Source organism: Hakea prostrata, chromosome 2 (genome assembly GCF_041222555.1).
Source record: "Hakea prostrata isolate BN-2017 chromosome 2, UWA_Hpros_2, whole genome shotgun sequence".
In the NCBI taxonomy this organism is placed as follows: Eukaryota; Viridiplantae; Streptophyta; class Magnoliopsida; order Proteales; family Proteaceae; genus Hakea; species Hakea prostrata.
In genome coordinates this window covers 68,779,713-68,792,810 of record NC_142601.1, presented here as the reverse complement: position 1 = coordinate 68,792,810, position 13,098 = coordinate 68,779,713, and the positions used below count along the sequence as shown (strand labels likewise).

General features: G+C 38.5%; 2 protein-coding genes across 3 annotated transcripts; both read right to left on the bottom strand.

Moving 5' to 3' along the window:
* Positions 1 to 583: 583 nt before the first annotated feature.
* On the bottom strand, positions 584 to 5,667 carry LOC149026042 (uncharacterized). Of its 2 annotated transcripts, none has more exons than XM_089146264.1 (4): positions 5,429 to 5,667; positions 4,874 to 5,296; positions 2,827 to 4,694; positions 584 to 1,029 (listed from the first exon to the last, which is right to left on the bottom strand). In XM_089146264.1, the coding sequence occupies exons 2-4, from the start codon at positions 5,221 to 5,223 to the stop codon at positions 998 to 1,000; spliced, it is 2,250 nt and encodes a 749-aa protein (XP_089002390.1). In that variant the 5' UTR covers positions 5,224 to 5,296; positions 5,429 to 5,667; the 3' UTR covers positions 584 to 997. The 2 variants fall into 2 exon arrangements, with proteins under 2 accessions (XP_089002390.1, XP_089002391.1); XM_089146265.1 differs by having other exon boundaries at positions 4,874 to 5,225.
* Positions 5,668 to 6,787: 1,120 nt separating this feature from the next.
* LOC149026041 (HMG-box (high mobility group) DNA-binding family protein) lies at positions 6,788 to 12,883 on the bottom strand. Its single transcript, XM_089146262.1, has 6 exons — positions 12,722 to 12,883; positions 12,477 to 12,593; positions 10,631 to 10,688; positions 10,496 to 10,540; positions 7,200 to 7,280; positions 6,788 to 7,060 (listed from the first exon to the last, which is right to left on the bottom strand). The coding sequence occupies exons 1-6, from the start codon at positions 12,787 to 12,789 to the stop codon at positions 7,007 to 7,009; spliced, it is 423 nt and encodes a 140-aa protein (XP_089002388.1). The 5' UTR covers positions 12,790 to 12,883; the 3' UTR covers positions 6,788 to 7,006.
* Positions 12,884 to 13,098: the final 215 nt, after the last annotated feature.

Here is a 13,098-nt window from a genome sequence, read left to right as displayed (position 1 = left end):
TTGTCTTCAAAGATCGATCAATCTGTATCTCTTTCCAACCATGATGACCCACTAAAAGATACCCATTTAATTGCTTGGCCAAGTTAAGATCTTATTTGTTCAAGAACTCGATAAGCTTTTGAAAAGGACCTTTTAGAAGTGGAAAGAAAGTTCAGTAACATAAGCACCTAAGTTCTCTAGCATACCATTTTAGATTTGAAGTAGTTTCTGACAGTCTTTCCAAAACAGATGGATGCATTGCATACACTGAAGTCTTCATCATCGTGTTCATCATAGCTTGCACCATTATATGCACTGCCATCACTGTTCCTATTAAAATCATATACCCTACTTAGAGGTCCCCCACTACCCAAACTCCTTGAATTTGAATTTTAACACAACTTTAATATGGAATCGATCAATCCATCTAATACTCATAATTGCTTTCAAGCTTCGAACTTGCTACTGTAAATAGGTTCACATTCTCCACAATTCTAGCTGAATTATGTTTATCATGGTATGATTTTAACAGAACTTTACTGTTTATTCACTCCGATGTATATTTTTTGGCACCAAAGATGATCAGAGAGCGTGCCATAATCAATTTGAATCCCCTTTAATGACTGCAATTCTGAGTTGCAGACTTGAATTTCTAATTACGTTTGAGGAAATGTCTCATTTGGCATTTTAACTCAAAACACAATGTGTCAGAAGAATGAATAATTCATTAAGTCTCACCACTGACAGCTGTGCTATAACTCAATGAAGAACTACCAAGGATCCCTAATTCTAATACATGTCGAAACAATACAGGAATGTAGATGTATATACAATGACAAGAAATAAAAGAGAAATCCCACTAGTTTTGTTCCAGAATTTGCTCATCTTTAAAAAGTTGAATTTGCAGTAATGCATTAGATTCATAAGTCAGCAATTTCTCTTTTCTTTCTTCCCAGATTAGCTCACATAGGTCAATCAGTACCGATAAGCTACATATAGTGTCTTCTACTTTCGCATTCTAGCAGTTACTTTCATTAGACCCATCATTCCCTGCATTAAGCATGGCTCAAACCGGTCAGAACAAGTTAATTTTCCATCAAAACTGGATAAATCATCTAGCTAATGAATGTATGCCTCGGTTCTCAGAAGTTATTGAACACTGTGCAGTCAAAACCTTGTCTGCTTAGAATGAAGAGCCAGATGCAAACCTATTAAGGAGAATAAAACATTTTTTCATTGAAACAACTAATGAAAAAATAGAGAATAGAGTAGCCTAGTGCAACCCTTGTGGGATAATTAGTCTATAGCATCACAGCAAAAGCTAATTAATGTAAATGTGACAAATAATTTTGCATTGACTGAAAACTGTACAGGACAGTTACTGCTGTACATTCAATTCCAAAGTCTCAAACAAAACCACGAATTTCAATAGCCACCCCCCCCCTCCCAAATCCCAATTTCAGGGTATTATTAGACTGGTTTAATCTTCATATTGGTTTGTTTATTGACTAAGTGTTCATATGGAAGATCCGAGTAGCAGATTCTCTTCATATTTCAGGGTACTATAGGGACCAGTTTAATCTCCAGACTGGGTTCTTTGTTGACTAATCTCAATCCAGCCATTTAATTTCACACTATCTTCAAGGAATCATTCTACCATTGGCATGATGCAATCCAACACAATTTAGTATCCATCCAAGTCTTTGATGCACTTTTATCTAAGTTCCTAGGTTAGAAACCTAAATTGCAGATTCTGGAAACACCTAGATGCATTTTTATCTAAGATCCTAGGTTAGAAACCTAAATCGCTGACTCTGGAAACACCTACGGTTTACAATCAATGGTCAGAACATTGGAGTTCTGGGGGTTGGGTTACGGTTGGTTTGCAAACACCGACCAAACTATTTTCTTGACCAGAACAGGTTGATTTTGACTACAAACAGTTGACACAGATTCTGTTTTCGAATTATATTTTGTATCATGTTAAAAGGGGTGCCTAATAAGAACCTATGGTTCATCCTATCTACTCCCTTACCATCTAGCCTGCATATATATTCAGTCTCCTTTGTAACACCCATTGGATCACGTTTATTTTAAAATGGATTCAAACAAGTGGTTTGCGGCCCAAAGCATAGAACCTCTCATTCTGGCACCAAATTTACCACCCAGAGAGAACCCATGGGATTTGCAGCCAATTGGGTAAGAGAAAGCTAGAAATATATCTCCCCCATTATTCCTCAACACATATCCTATACCTGACTGTAGTGGGTTATCGCTGAAACACAATCAAAATTCAACTTGAAGGACCTGCTGCAAAAGGGAGGCTGACAGGCCACAGATGGACTATGGAACTTCACAAAGACACAGAGATTTTGCTAATATTAAAAAGAGAAATGGTAGATGAGAAGTAGAACGGAGAGTAAGCAAAAGACATACTCATCCACAATATAGGATATATCCATTTTGAGTTTCCAATTGCCAACAAATAATTTTATGCAATGCTAAATATAAGTAGAGAGGAGAAGAAAAAAGGTTTGAGGTAGTGCCAGAGCATTAGTCTCCATGGTCTCCAAGGCCGTTATTCATTATGGAAGAACCATCAATAATATTGCTCATGTCTACATAGACTACTAAAGGACTGGCGTTTGAATCCTCCCAACCTTAAAGAATATAAAGGCACCTAAACACCTAAACGATTTTCCCATAACAGCCGGAAAATGCTCACTACTGACAAAGGATCAACCTCCCCCCCACCCCCCACCCACCCCCAAAAATAGGACACCTAGCCTTGACGAACTCTTTTTTTATTTTTTTATTTTAAAAGGGAAATCAATGTAATTAATATACCTGTATTTCTAGGAATTGCTAGCTTTTGGGCCTTGCATTTTCTGCGGTTGTGGCCAACCTCTTTGCACTGAGCACAATGAAGTGGTCTCTTATCTACAGGGTCAGGCTTCACTTGCTTCCCCTTCGGCCTGCCAGGTAAACGGCGAACAGTAGGAGGACGAAGGCCAAGTCCAGTGCTGGAATCCTCATCACTGTTTCCATCAGTGGCAGCACCATTAGGAATTTCATGAATTGGTACTGGGTGCATCTGCTCTGAGTATATCGCCTGTTGTGTCTCTTTCAGGTAGCAAGCTTCTACATGATGATACGCATCCGCATTAATACTTCTAAGAGCTGCACAACCATGCTCGCAAGGGAGACCTGTCATATCCCATTCCCGACATGTGCAGTTCCTGTTATGTAAATCAACAACATACTTGTTAGGTAAAACACATACTTCAAATTTTGAGTCTGACAAATAATGGACACCAAATCCTTGACTTCTCTCCATGTTTCCTTTTAATTTATCATCAATCTGGCTACCAACTGGAAGCTGCCAAGTTGAAGCTTCAGTACGCTTTCCACACATGAGGTCTGCTATCTTCAATCGAATTAGGTTAACAAATCCCATAATTGGCAATTCTTGAGCTTCTTGAACCCATGTGGTAAAAGATTCATCAAAATTCAAGCTGAACTTGTCATAACGCTTACCCGGGAAAAGAGAATTAGCCCAGCACATAGGTTCACTTTCCAGCACCCAATCATATGCCTCATTAGAAAGTGACTGCATTTGTCCCAGGGCATTATCAAAATCTATCCGGTTCCTTGAGTATGCGAGTTTGTCCAAGATTGTCCTCAAGGCATCTTTTATAGAATTAGACAAATGCTGGCCTCTAAGAAACAACTTGAAACTTTCACTCAAGTGGCGGTAAGAATGTGCATGACGCACAGAACCAAATGTATCATTAACTGCCTGAAGGAGGTGTTCATTCCAGTCTGAGACGAAGATAATGTCTCTACTGTCTTTCAGAGCTACTTTCAAGTTTCCAAAGAACCATGTCCAGTCTTGCAAAGAAGCTGACTCAACCACAGCAAAGGCCACTGGAAACATATCATCATTTGCATCCATGGCTGTTGCGGAAAGGAATGTACTAAGAAACTTTCCCTTCAAGAGTATACCATCTATAAACAGAATAGGGCGGCAACCCACCCGAAACCCATGAGTGGAAGCATTGAATGAAATGAATAACTGATTGAAGGTAGAGTCATCTTTCTGTGTATAAACTGCAAGAGTCCCAGGGTTAGACTTCATTACTCTTTCGCAAAACCCAGGTAACAGCTTGTAGGAGTCCAAAAACGACCCGTTGACTTCCTGCATTGCAATTTCCTTGCCCCGCCAAGCTTGCTGGTAAGTTAAATCCACATTGTAGTCACGCTTGAAGTCCTTAATTATATCCATTGGCAAGTAACCAGGATTCTCGCGGACCTTGTTTGCCATGATCTTTGCAATCAACCTCTTTGGCATGCGAACCTTTGAAGCTTTTGAACAATTATCTTTGTGATTATGTGATTTTTCATATTTGTACACCCTCACCTTGCCAGTCTTTCCCAACATGCTTGCAGCAATGGCCCATGGGCAACCATCAACTTCACATTGTGCTATCATACGGACTGAAGCATTCCTCGTGTACTTATACCCAAAGCCACAGGCAATGGAGTACTTGTTGAGTTCATCTCGAAATGCATCTGCACTATCGAAAATCTGTCCAACACCCTCTATTGTGCTTGCCCATGATGTTGCCAGCAGAGGCAGCCGTTCTTCAGTGGTTAGTGAATCAACATAGTCTGAGTCCTCTAAAGGTAACTCTGTAGCAACACTTCCAGAACACCTGGGTGTATTGCAAATAGTTAACATTGAATATAGCTGAATTGTTCAAACCAACTAGGCTCCATCAGGTTGCAAACTAAAAATAATAATAATAACAAAAGGGAATTGAACATGTAATTCAAATTCAGTTGCTAATTTTTATTTTCCTCATAACCAGATAGAGCACAAAAATTATGTTACCTAGAAACTGCTGGCGTCTGTAGCTGTATCAATGTCTCTTCTGCCTTGATTACATATACATCAGCAGTTCCTTGATTGAAATCCAACAAATTTGCAATTTCAGCTTGACCAGCCAAGGTAAGAAGGCGGGCCTTGTCATATTGGATAGTATACTTAAGTGTTACTGAGGATGGGTCGACTTTGAGTTTACTGCACACTTGAGCCACAAAATCATCATATTTGGTACTTTCGTCAACCCTTAATCCTTCAGTAATTCCACCACGGTAAGCAACAGAACCATCTGGGTTTTTTAAAAGCTCGCCACCGGTCATACAATAGCAGAAGAGAACCTTCTGAGCGTTCCGTTCCATTTCTGAATTAAAAGGAAATTAATCGAATTCCATATAGAGCGACACGATTAGAGGAAGAACAAACGGTGAAAGCCTGACAATCAACCAATGATATAAGCTGTTGGGGATGAAAACTATAATTAAAAAGAAAACTGAAACCCTAGAAAGATTAATTACGATCAAAGTACACTAACCCATTCACACGGAAATACAAGTTAAACAATACCTGAACTTAAACCAAGATTGAAAATGGAGAGAACCTGCAACTTGGAAGCGCGCCTTAAAGACTAATTAAGGGTATGATCATGGAGCATTCAATCTTCTTCAAACAAGAGAGTAGCTCGACCTAGCAGCAACGAATAGTATCGTCAGGCACCATTTTGGATCCTCCGGGCAACGCGGCGAGCGAATTTGGGGAGGGAGACGGAAGATGGGCAGGTGGTGGCGGGAGAAGATTAACGCATCGGTACGATATTACCCCTAAACTATTTAGCATTAACCACCAGATTATTTGATATTTAATTTTAGATTAAATTACAAATTGCACGTTTTAGTGGGACTTAACCAAAAAATATATATATATATTTATTTGATATTTATTTTGAATTAGATCATTTTCAACTATACCCTAGGGTTTCATTCAAATTATAAGAAGGGAAAAAAATTATATTTTGAGTAACTCCAGCTCTCTAAGGGTTCTACTCAAAAAGAAACAACCAGTTGAGGAGTAGGGGAAATAAATACTCAATGCACAAAGGAATAGAAATCCTCTTCGCCTGAGCAGGCCGAACGCCCACCCCCACCCTCTTGGATGGGCACCACATGTCCTACTGGTGATACGACAGGCGAGCCATCTAGAATGCAAGGGAAAAGGCAACAACCTATCCGAGTAGAGAGGATCCCTACACAAAAGAGAATAAATTCGAATTGGTGTGGATGATGTTTGATTTCATGCAAAAGTAATCAATCCATTTTGGATCTTCAGGTAATGCAAGTACATCATACTACCATCTTACCAAAATTAGAAACGCACATCATAATACTAGTAAGTCTCAGATTGTACTACAGATAGGGATATATGATCAAATGAGAAAAAGAAGAAGAAAAAAAAATATCCTTTTTAAGAGTAGTGGAGTCAAGAGTCTCATACTCGAATGGTTTGAGCTCATCCATATATCCATAGCCCAAGCTCAAAAGTGAGGGAACTAATCTGAAAAGTCAGAATGCATGCAAGTTCATTTACTCAATCAAGTGGGACTAGTCTCACAGCCGATTATAAACAGGATAAGAAGATTTCAGAACCATTCAAAGTAGCCACAGAGACGTTGAGCCAACAAGTGATAACATGAAGTCATCCTGAAGCATTACATGGCGGAAAACCACTGTTAGCACTGTTATGCCTCTATTAAATTTGTGGCAGTTTTTGCTTCCAAAATTGAAAATGTAGCATTTTGGTCATGGAATCTCTTATCCCTCAGATAAGGAAGAAAACATTTTCAGCAGACAGATTCCATTTTAACAGGGAAATAAACAACCAGCACTATCCTTTCTCCTTTTTTTTTGGGGGGGGGGGGGAGGGGTCCCATCTAAAGTGATCCAAGGTGATAGCTTTTCAATTATGGTAAATCCAAACAAATGAATTTTGCTCACTCTAGTCCTAATTTTGAGCAATAATATACAACAAAAATGTTACAGAAAAGTATATCTTGGATGCAGTGAGAAGCATTTTTGTCCTATGAACTTAATATACACCTGCCAGTAACTTCTGATCCTAATTTGATCAACTTCCAACCTATCAAACCATCTATTCGTCATAATCCGAATCCTCACTTTCACTTTCTTGATCCTCACCTCTTTCCTGCATTGAAATGAAAATAAGTTTGTTTTTCCAAGTGGTCACCATGCTAAAACTTCGCCATCCAAATTATCCCATTAAACAAAGTGAATAAGATATCCCATAAATCCTAAAGCAAAACAGTACAAAACAAACAAACTACCTTCCTCTTGATATACTCTTGCATGGCCTCCTCAAATTCTGCTCTTTTCTCTGTGGCTGTGTCATAGTATTGAACCTTCTCCTGTAAAATAACCAAAAGGAACAGATAAAAACCAGACACATTAACCTTCCAAGAAAGAATGACTTCACCCTGCCGTGGGAGGGGGTTGGAAGGGGTATGTTTACTTTCTTTTCTACAAATATCTTTATCTATTTGGAAAGGGTGGGGGTGGGGATTGGAAACCCAATAAAATAAATGCTGCAAAAAGATTTTTTACACCAGAAAAGGTCAAGCATCTTACCACTGATAGATGGATATTAAGCTTCCCAAAGAGCACCCCAAAAAAAAAAAAAGAAATGTTGACCACAGATGATTGAGTTAATGAAAATAATCAACTTGAACTAAGATGTTCATAGATATCACCGAGATCACTTTTGAGCATCAGAGGAATATAATCTCACGTAAAGCATCCCAGTTCTTGATGAAGACAAATATTCCAGCAAGCAATATTATCAAGGATTTGGCTCCTCTCTTAGGAGAAATCTGCCAATGGGTGCCCAAATAAGTGATAAGATTCAGCCACCTGTAAACATTCTAATCCAAGAGCACTCATTAGATTTATTCTTAACCTTTGGATTAAAATATTCCACATGATTGAATCCTATCACTCATTGGGCTCTCATTGGGAGATTTTTAGGAGAGAATCCAAACCCTATTATCACATGCCCAAGAAGAACCAGGCCCACGATTCTTCATCTGGTTTTTTGGGCCAGGCAATAAAGCCCATGGTCTGGGTGTTAGCTAGTTCTCTCAAAACCAGAGTTGTGGAGGGTTATATGCAGTTTCTAACTAGAGATTTATTTAGGTATTATTTAGGTCTAAGTCTTTCATTTCTAGCTAGTAGTTTTATTTTACAAGGTTCTACCATGCGCTGAAATTTTTATCAGTGCTTTCCATATTCTGTTCTGAGTGCTACCTAATTTTTTGTAGTGCAACCAGAACCTATATAATTGTAAGGCTACAAACCTATACAGCAAAAAATCAGCCTTACACTAAATGGGGTCAATTACATGAATCCTTGCCTTACAACCATATCTATTTTCCAGACCATACTAGATATAAGGCCTAAGCAATGCATGTCTTTCCTAACCACTTCTCCTAGAGTCATTTAGATCTCTCAATGGCTATTTTAGATCCTTCAATCAAAATCAAATTACTCCTCTATACTGGTGCATCTATAGGCCATTGCTAAGATTCCCACAACATAGAACTCTCTCATATCTTCTCATGCATCAGAGCCACTCCCAAATCAACCCTAATTTGATCATTCCTGGCTTTATCCTTTCTAGAATTGCCATACTTGCATCTAAACATCTTCATCTCAACTAAACATCCATGTGATGCTTCTTAGTTGCTCAACAGTCTTCAGCATACATCATAGCCAACCTTATGACTACCATGGTACTACCCTTTAAAATTTTCCTTTCATGTTTAAAGGGATATGACGATCACACAAAACTCCAAACTTCTCCACTGCATCCATTTTATTTTAGTTCTTCCTGAAGCCCCATGCTCTATATCTCCTTCTATATTTAAGAGTGAGCCTAAATACCTAAAATAATCACTTTGTGGCTCATCACTCCATATTAATGTAACCAAGATCACACATCACATACTCCCTCTTCATACTCATCTTAAAACCTTTTGACGTAACCTTAGAAGAGCTAAAGGCCAAAACAGGACCACTGAATAGAAACAACTCAATTTGGGCAGAATTAGCATTAGGGTCTCAAAATTTGGGGAAATTGGAGAATTGGTGTTTACGTTTAGAATTCAGGAAGAGACTCAGGTCGAGCGTTAAAATGACTGCGGTTCAATCCAAATAAGGACAGAATCTGATGGTCGGAACTGAAGTTCTCAAATTTAGGGTTTTGGGAAATTAGATATGGATATTCTACATATAACAACACTGAAAATGGTTTTACAGTGAATTCATTAAGAAGATATCATTCAAGAAAGAGAGAGAGAGGGAGGGAGAAATTTCAGAACAAGTACTAGGCTGGTAAAAGAAGTAACTAGGAAGTCAAGGAGACCACATAAAGCAAAACAGAACATACAAAAAGTGAGGATACGATAATATATGATAATATTCAAAATGTTCAAAGAATTCCAGGTCCTTCACTATTCAGGATACAGCCAATAAATGATGTCATGTGAATGGAAATCCTCATATATTATTTAAGCTGCCACAGGTGCAGAATATGACTCGAACAAAGAAAAAAAGAATGATGAACTACTACGGAATACCAACATTGTGTATGCATATTTGATGAAGCATATATCTTTCTTCCTGATGGTCATGATAGGTTGTTTAACCATCTTAAGGGATAAGTTAATCATGATGTATATTGCATCAGCAGTCCCATATTTACACTAGTGTCCTGCATTCCAATGAACCAACTATGTCTATGATTCCAACCCAACCCCCCCCCCCCCCCAAAAAAAAAAAAATATTTCCTGATCCCTTGTCTTCAAAGGTGAAAATACTTATCTGCATTGATACATCTACCTATCTCTTAATTCCCAAGATGTCCCAGATGATTTGTGTGCAATGATCCTTGAACAGTAAAGTCCCTATTCTAAACTTGACCTTCTTGTGTACTGCAGCAAGTGGCGGCATTCTTGGATATCATAAGCCCTTGTGTAAGCCCACACTTAAAATGACACTTCAGTAGGCCCATGTTCGGTACCAGTGACAAGATGTGCTTTCTGTTATATACCCGGATAGAAGCCCTTGTGGTAATTTGAGAAGAAAAATTTGAACATTTCTTCAGTGGCATTGTTGTCAAGAGTTTCTTGTGGTGCTACTCAGAAACCACTAGGTTTGAGTGTGAGCCAAAACATTTGAATTATTGTTGGAACCCGGAAAAGAATTGTGAGGGTGACTACACTTGGTCTTGGGTGTAGATGAGTTGCCAGACCACTCTAAAACACTTTTGTGTCAATCTTATTTTCTCTTATCTCCTGTCAATTACATTAGCACACTAAGCATACAAATTTGCATTCATCCTTTAAATGGCCAACTGAGTTTTTATTTGACAATCATAAACAACACCCTTATTGCCCACCACTCCTCCAAAGACTACATGTTCCATTATGATGGTAAAAGTTACAGTTCAGAAGATACAGACAATCAATGCCAGAAATTTACTAAAAGATAGGCTACAAATGCAGAGAATTGACCAAAAAAAGAAAATTTTGAAGAACATATCTGGTGCTTAAACAAATCAACAAACCTCATAGGTCATTGTTTTCCATTTCTCTCCACATGCCTTACCAATCTGAAACATGTAAGTATAACAACAAGTGTTGAACCACCAAAAAGATACATCAATTTAAATCAAACAGAATGTGAAGCAGCAAGAACATACGTCACGCATCGACTTGACATCTGGATTCTTTTCTTGGAAATCCTTACGGAAATCTTCCCTTCAAAATCACAAAGAGGAACGGTTAGAATGCAGCATATATCTGGATTTTGCACCTAAGGCTTTTACAAGAATTGATTTATGGTCCCCTCTATTCATTGTAAGATTTGTTAATATGATTCACTCCCTAAAGTTCTTTCTGTTCAGCTAGTCAACAGGTGCACTTGCAAGGATGGGGATCCAGATTTCTTGTGATAAAGAATGAAAATTTCAGATGTGGAAGAGAATGGTGGAAGAGAATGACAAGGATGATGTTGCAAAATTCAGACCCAACCCCGCCCCCTTCATTTTCCAGGATCACCCCAAAAAAGGGAAAAAGTATCTACAATGAAGCTCTTCAATGGAAAAATCATCACAATATAAGAGTTTCTCAGTAATTCACTCTTAAGAGTTCATGCAAGGTTTAACTCTGTCAGGAGTCCACCTTGCTGCATTATTTTCTCTACTTTTATCCTCATTAATGCTTCTCTAAATCATTTCAGGCACCCTATTGTAACACCCACGACATGTGGTGTCTTGACAAATAATGCAGCCTTCCATCAAAACATGCTCATTTAGTAGGCTATAGAAATAAACCTTTTTCAATGTCTCCCTAATGTCCTCAGCCTACATTAATACTTCTCCATCTTCAATTTTAATACATCTAACATGATCAAAATTTGTGTTATTCCTTTATTTCATCATACATACCTTATATATTAGTTTCTTCCCCCTTCTTTTGTGCTCAGATTGTTCCAAGAATCACTCCTGCATTTCATCAGAACTGAACCAAACTTGCAGCAAAGCTTCTTCACATCAGGGCCTACAGTCGATCCTCCTTGGAGCCCAAACAGTATTGCTTTGCAAATGATTTCATATCTACTAATTCTGAGTTATCTTCATGACTCAACTTATATCCATAGTAATTGGCTGAAATTGAAAGCGTTAAATTATACTAGCCTCCACCTTAGCTAGACCTAACTTTAATACTGTACAGGCTGGTTTCATTTCTACCTCCTAAGGAACTAATTCTGGTTTATTATACTTCGAGTTCTGCTGCTCCATGTTATCAATCCTACTGCATAGTGATTCTTAGCTGAACCCTTCCCACATTAGCCCAAGAAAGCAGAAGATAGTAGTCAAAAAAGCCCCACAAATTGGATCAATAATTCTGATTTATGCTTTACCTTTATTACTTTGTTTCTTGATGAATATACTTATATAATATCTTATGATTTGTTTATTTATTGTTGGTGTTTTCATACTAGACTATTACTAGTATAATTATATCTTACTGCATTGATATGCCTCACATGGTGCATATAGAGAATCACATAAATTACCATTAGTATACTATATAGAGTTATTAATGCAAACCTAGGGCACCAAGCTTGACCCAAAAAAAAAAACCTAGGGCACCAAGCTGATGCCTCGGATAGCTATTAACCTATACAGTTTTCAACTTTCACCTAGGGCTCCTGCCAACAAACCTAGGTTTACAAAACGGCTCAATGTTTGTTCTCCTCTGTGTTACAGATTTTATTTTACTTTCAAACATACTAACTTTATGATGTCATTGATCCTATGCACTAAATGGAGATATATTGGACTAGAAAAAAAAAACGGCCAACCCTATCCCCAAAAGCTTCCGTTTTGGTTCCAAAATAATACTTTCTGAAATTCCATGGGTTAGTTGAACTTTGAGTACAAGCCCATTTATACATTGAGGAATAACAAAATGGAAAGAAGTATGAAAAGGCAGTGGTTAACAAAGTGAGTAATTGTGGGAAATTGTGAGCGAGTTACATACAAGAAGTAGAAGAAAGCAGTCGGGGGCTTTTTGGGTTTATTGGCGTCCTCTTTCTTGGCTTTCTTCTTTGTCTTGGCTTTGGGTTTTGCCGCCTTCGCTGGTTTCAATGCTTTTGACCTGCAATATATCCAGCAAACAAAGTGAGGAACCAACTGAAGACCAATCAACCAAACTTATTGGAAAAGAAAGAAAAAAAACAGAGAGATACCAAAGATGGAATAGAAGAGTAAGCAGGGAAAGATTACTTCAGGGAGGCCGCTTTGGTGCTTTCAGCAGAAGCTCCTACCTTCGACCCAGTGGTTTTCTTCACCATTTCTCACTCGCTCACTCACTCTCTCTCTCTCTCTCTCTCTCTCTCTCGGCGTCGAAGGTTTTTCAGAAGATTGGGCTGCAGCTACGCTTTGGACTCTGGTAATCGATGACGTGCATCATCAGGCTATGTTGGGGCTGGGCTGGGCTGAAACCAGCCCAGTCCAAGGGTATGAGTCCAAGAATGTGTTGGGAGTTTGGTTTTGGTTTACCACGTAAATTTTCCTTTTGGCCAGGTCAGCTCTTACGGAGTCCGGATTGTTTTTCCCGATGGTTGTTGACCACGAATTACAAGAGACCTACAGGATTAGAA

What these genes read in the sequence shown, in the direction of transcription:
- LOC149026042 (XM_089146264.1), bottom strand. Translation starts at nt 5,223, where the DNA reads ATGGAACGGAACGCTCAGAAGGTTCTCTTCTGCTATTGTATGACCGGT. An exon ending in CAGACGCCAGCAGTTTCTAG is followed by an intron (nt 4,695 to 4,873) that starts GTAACATAATTT and finishes CAATACACCCAG; the next exon opens with GTGTTCTGGAAGTGTTGCTA. An exon ending in AGCAATTCCTAGAAATACAG is followed by an intron (nt 1,030 to 2,826) that starts GTATATTAATTA and finishes TGCTTAATGCAG; the next exon opens with GGAATGATGGGTCTAATGAA.
- LOC149026041 (XM_089146262.1), bottom strand. Translation starts at nt 12,789, where the DNA reads ATGGTGAAGAAAACCACTGGGTCGAAGGTAGGAGCTTCTGCTGAAAGC. An exon ending in GGAAAACAATGACCTATGAG is followed by an intron (nt 7,281 to 10,495) that starts GTTTGTTGATTT and finishes GTTATTTTACAG; the next exon opens with GAGAAGGTTCAATACTATGA. An exon ending in AAGAGTATATCAAGAGGAAG is followed by an intron (nt 7,061 to 7,199) that starts GTAGTTTGTTTG and finishes ATTTCAATGCAG; the next exon opens with GAAAGAGGTGAGGATCAAGA.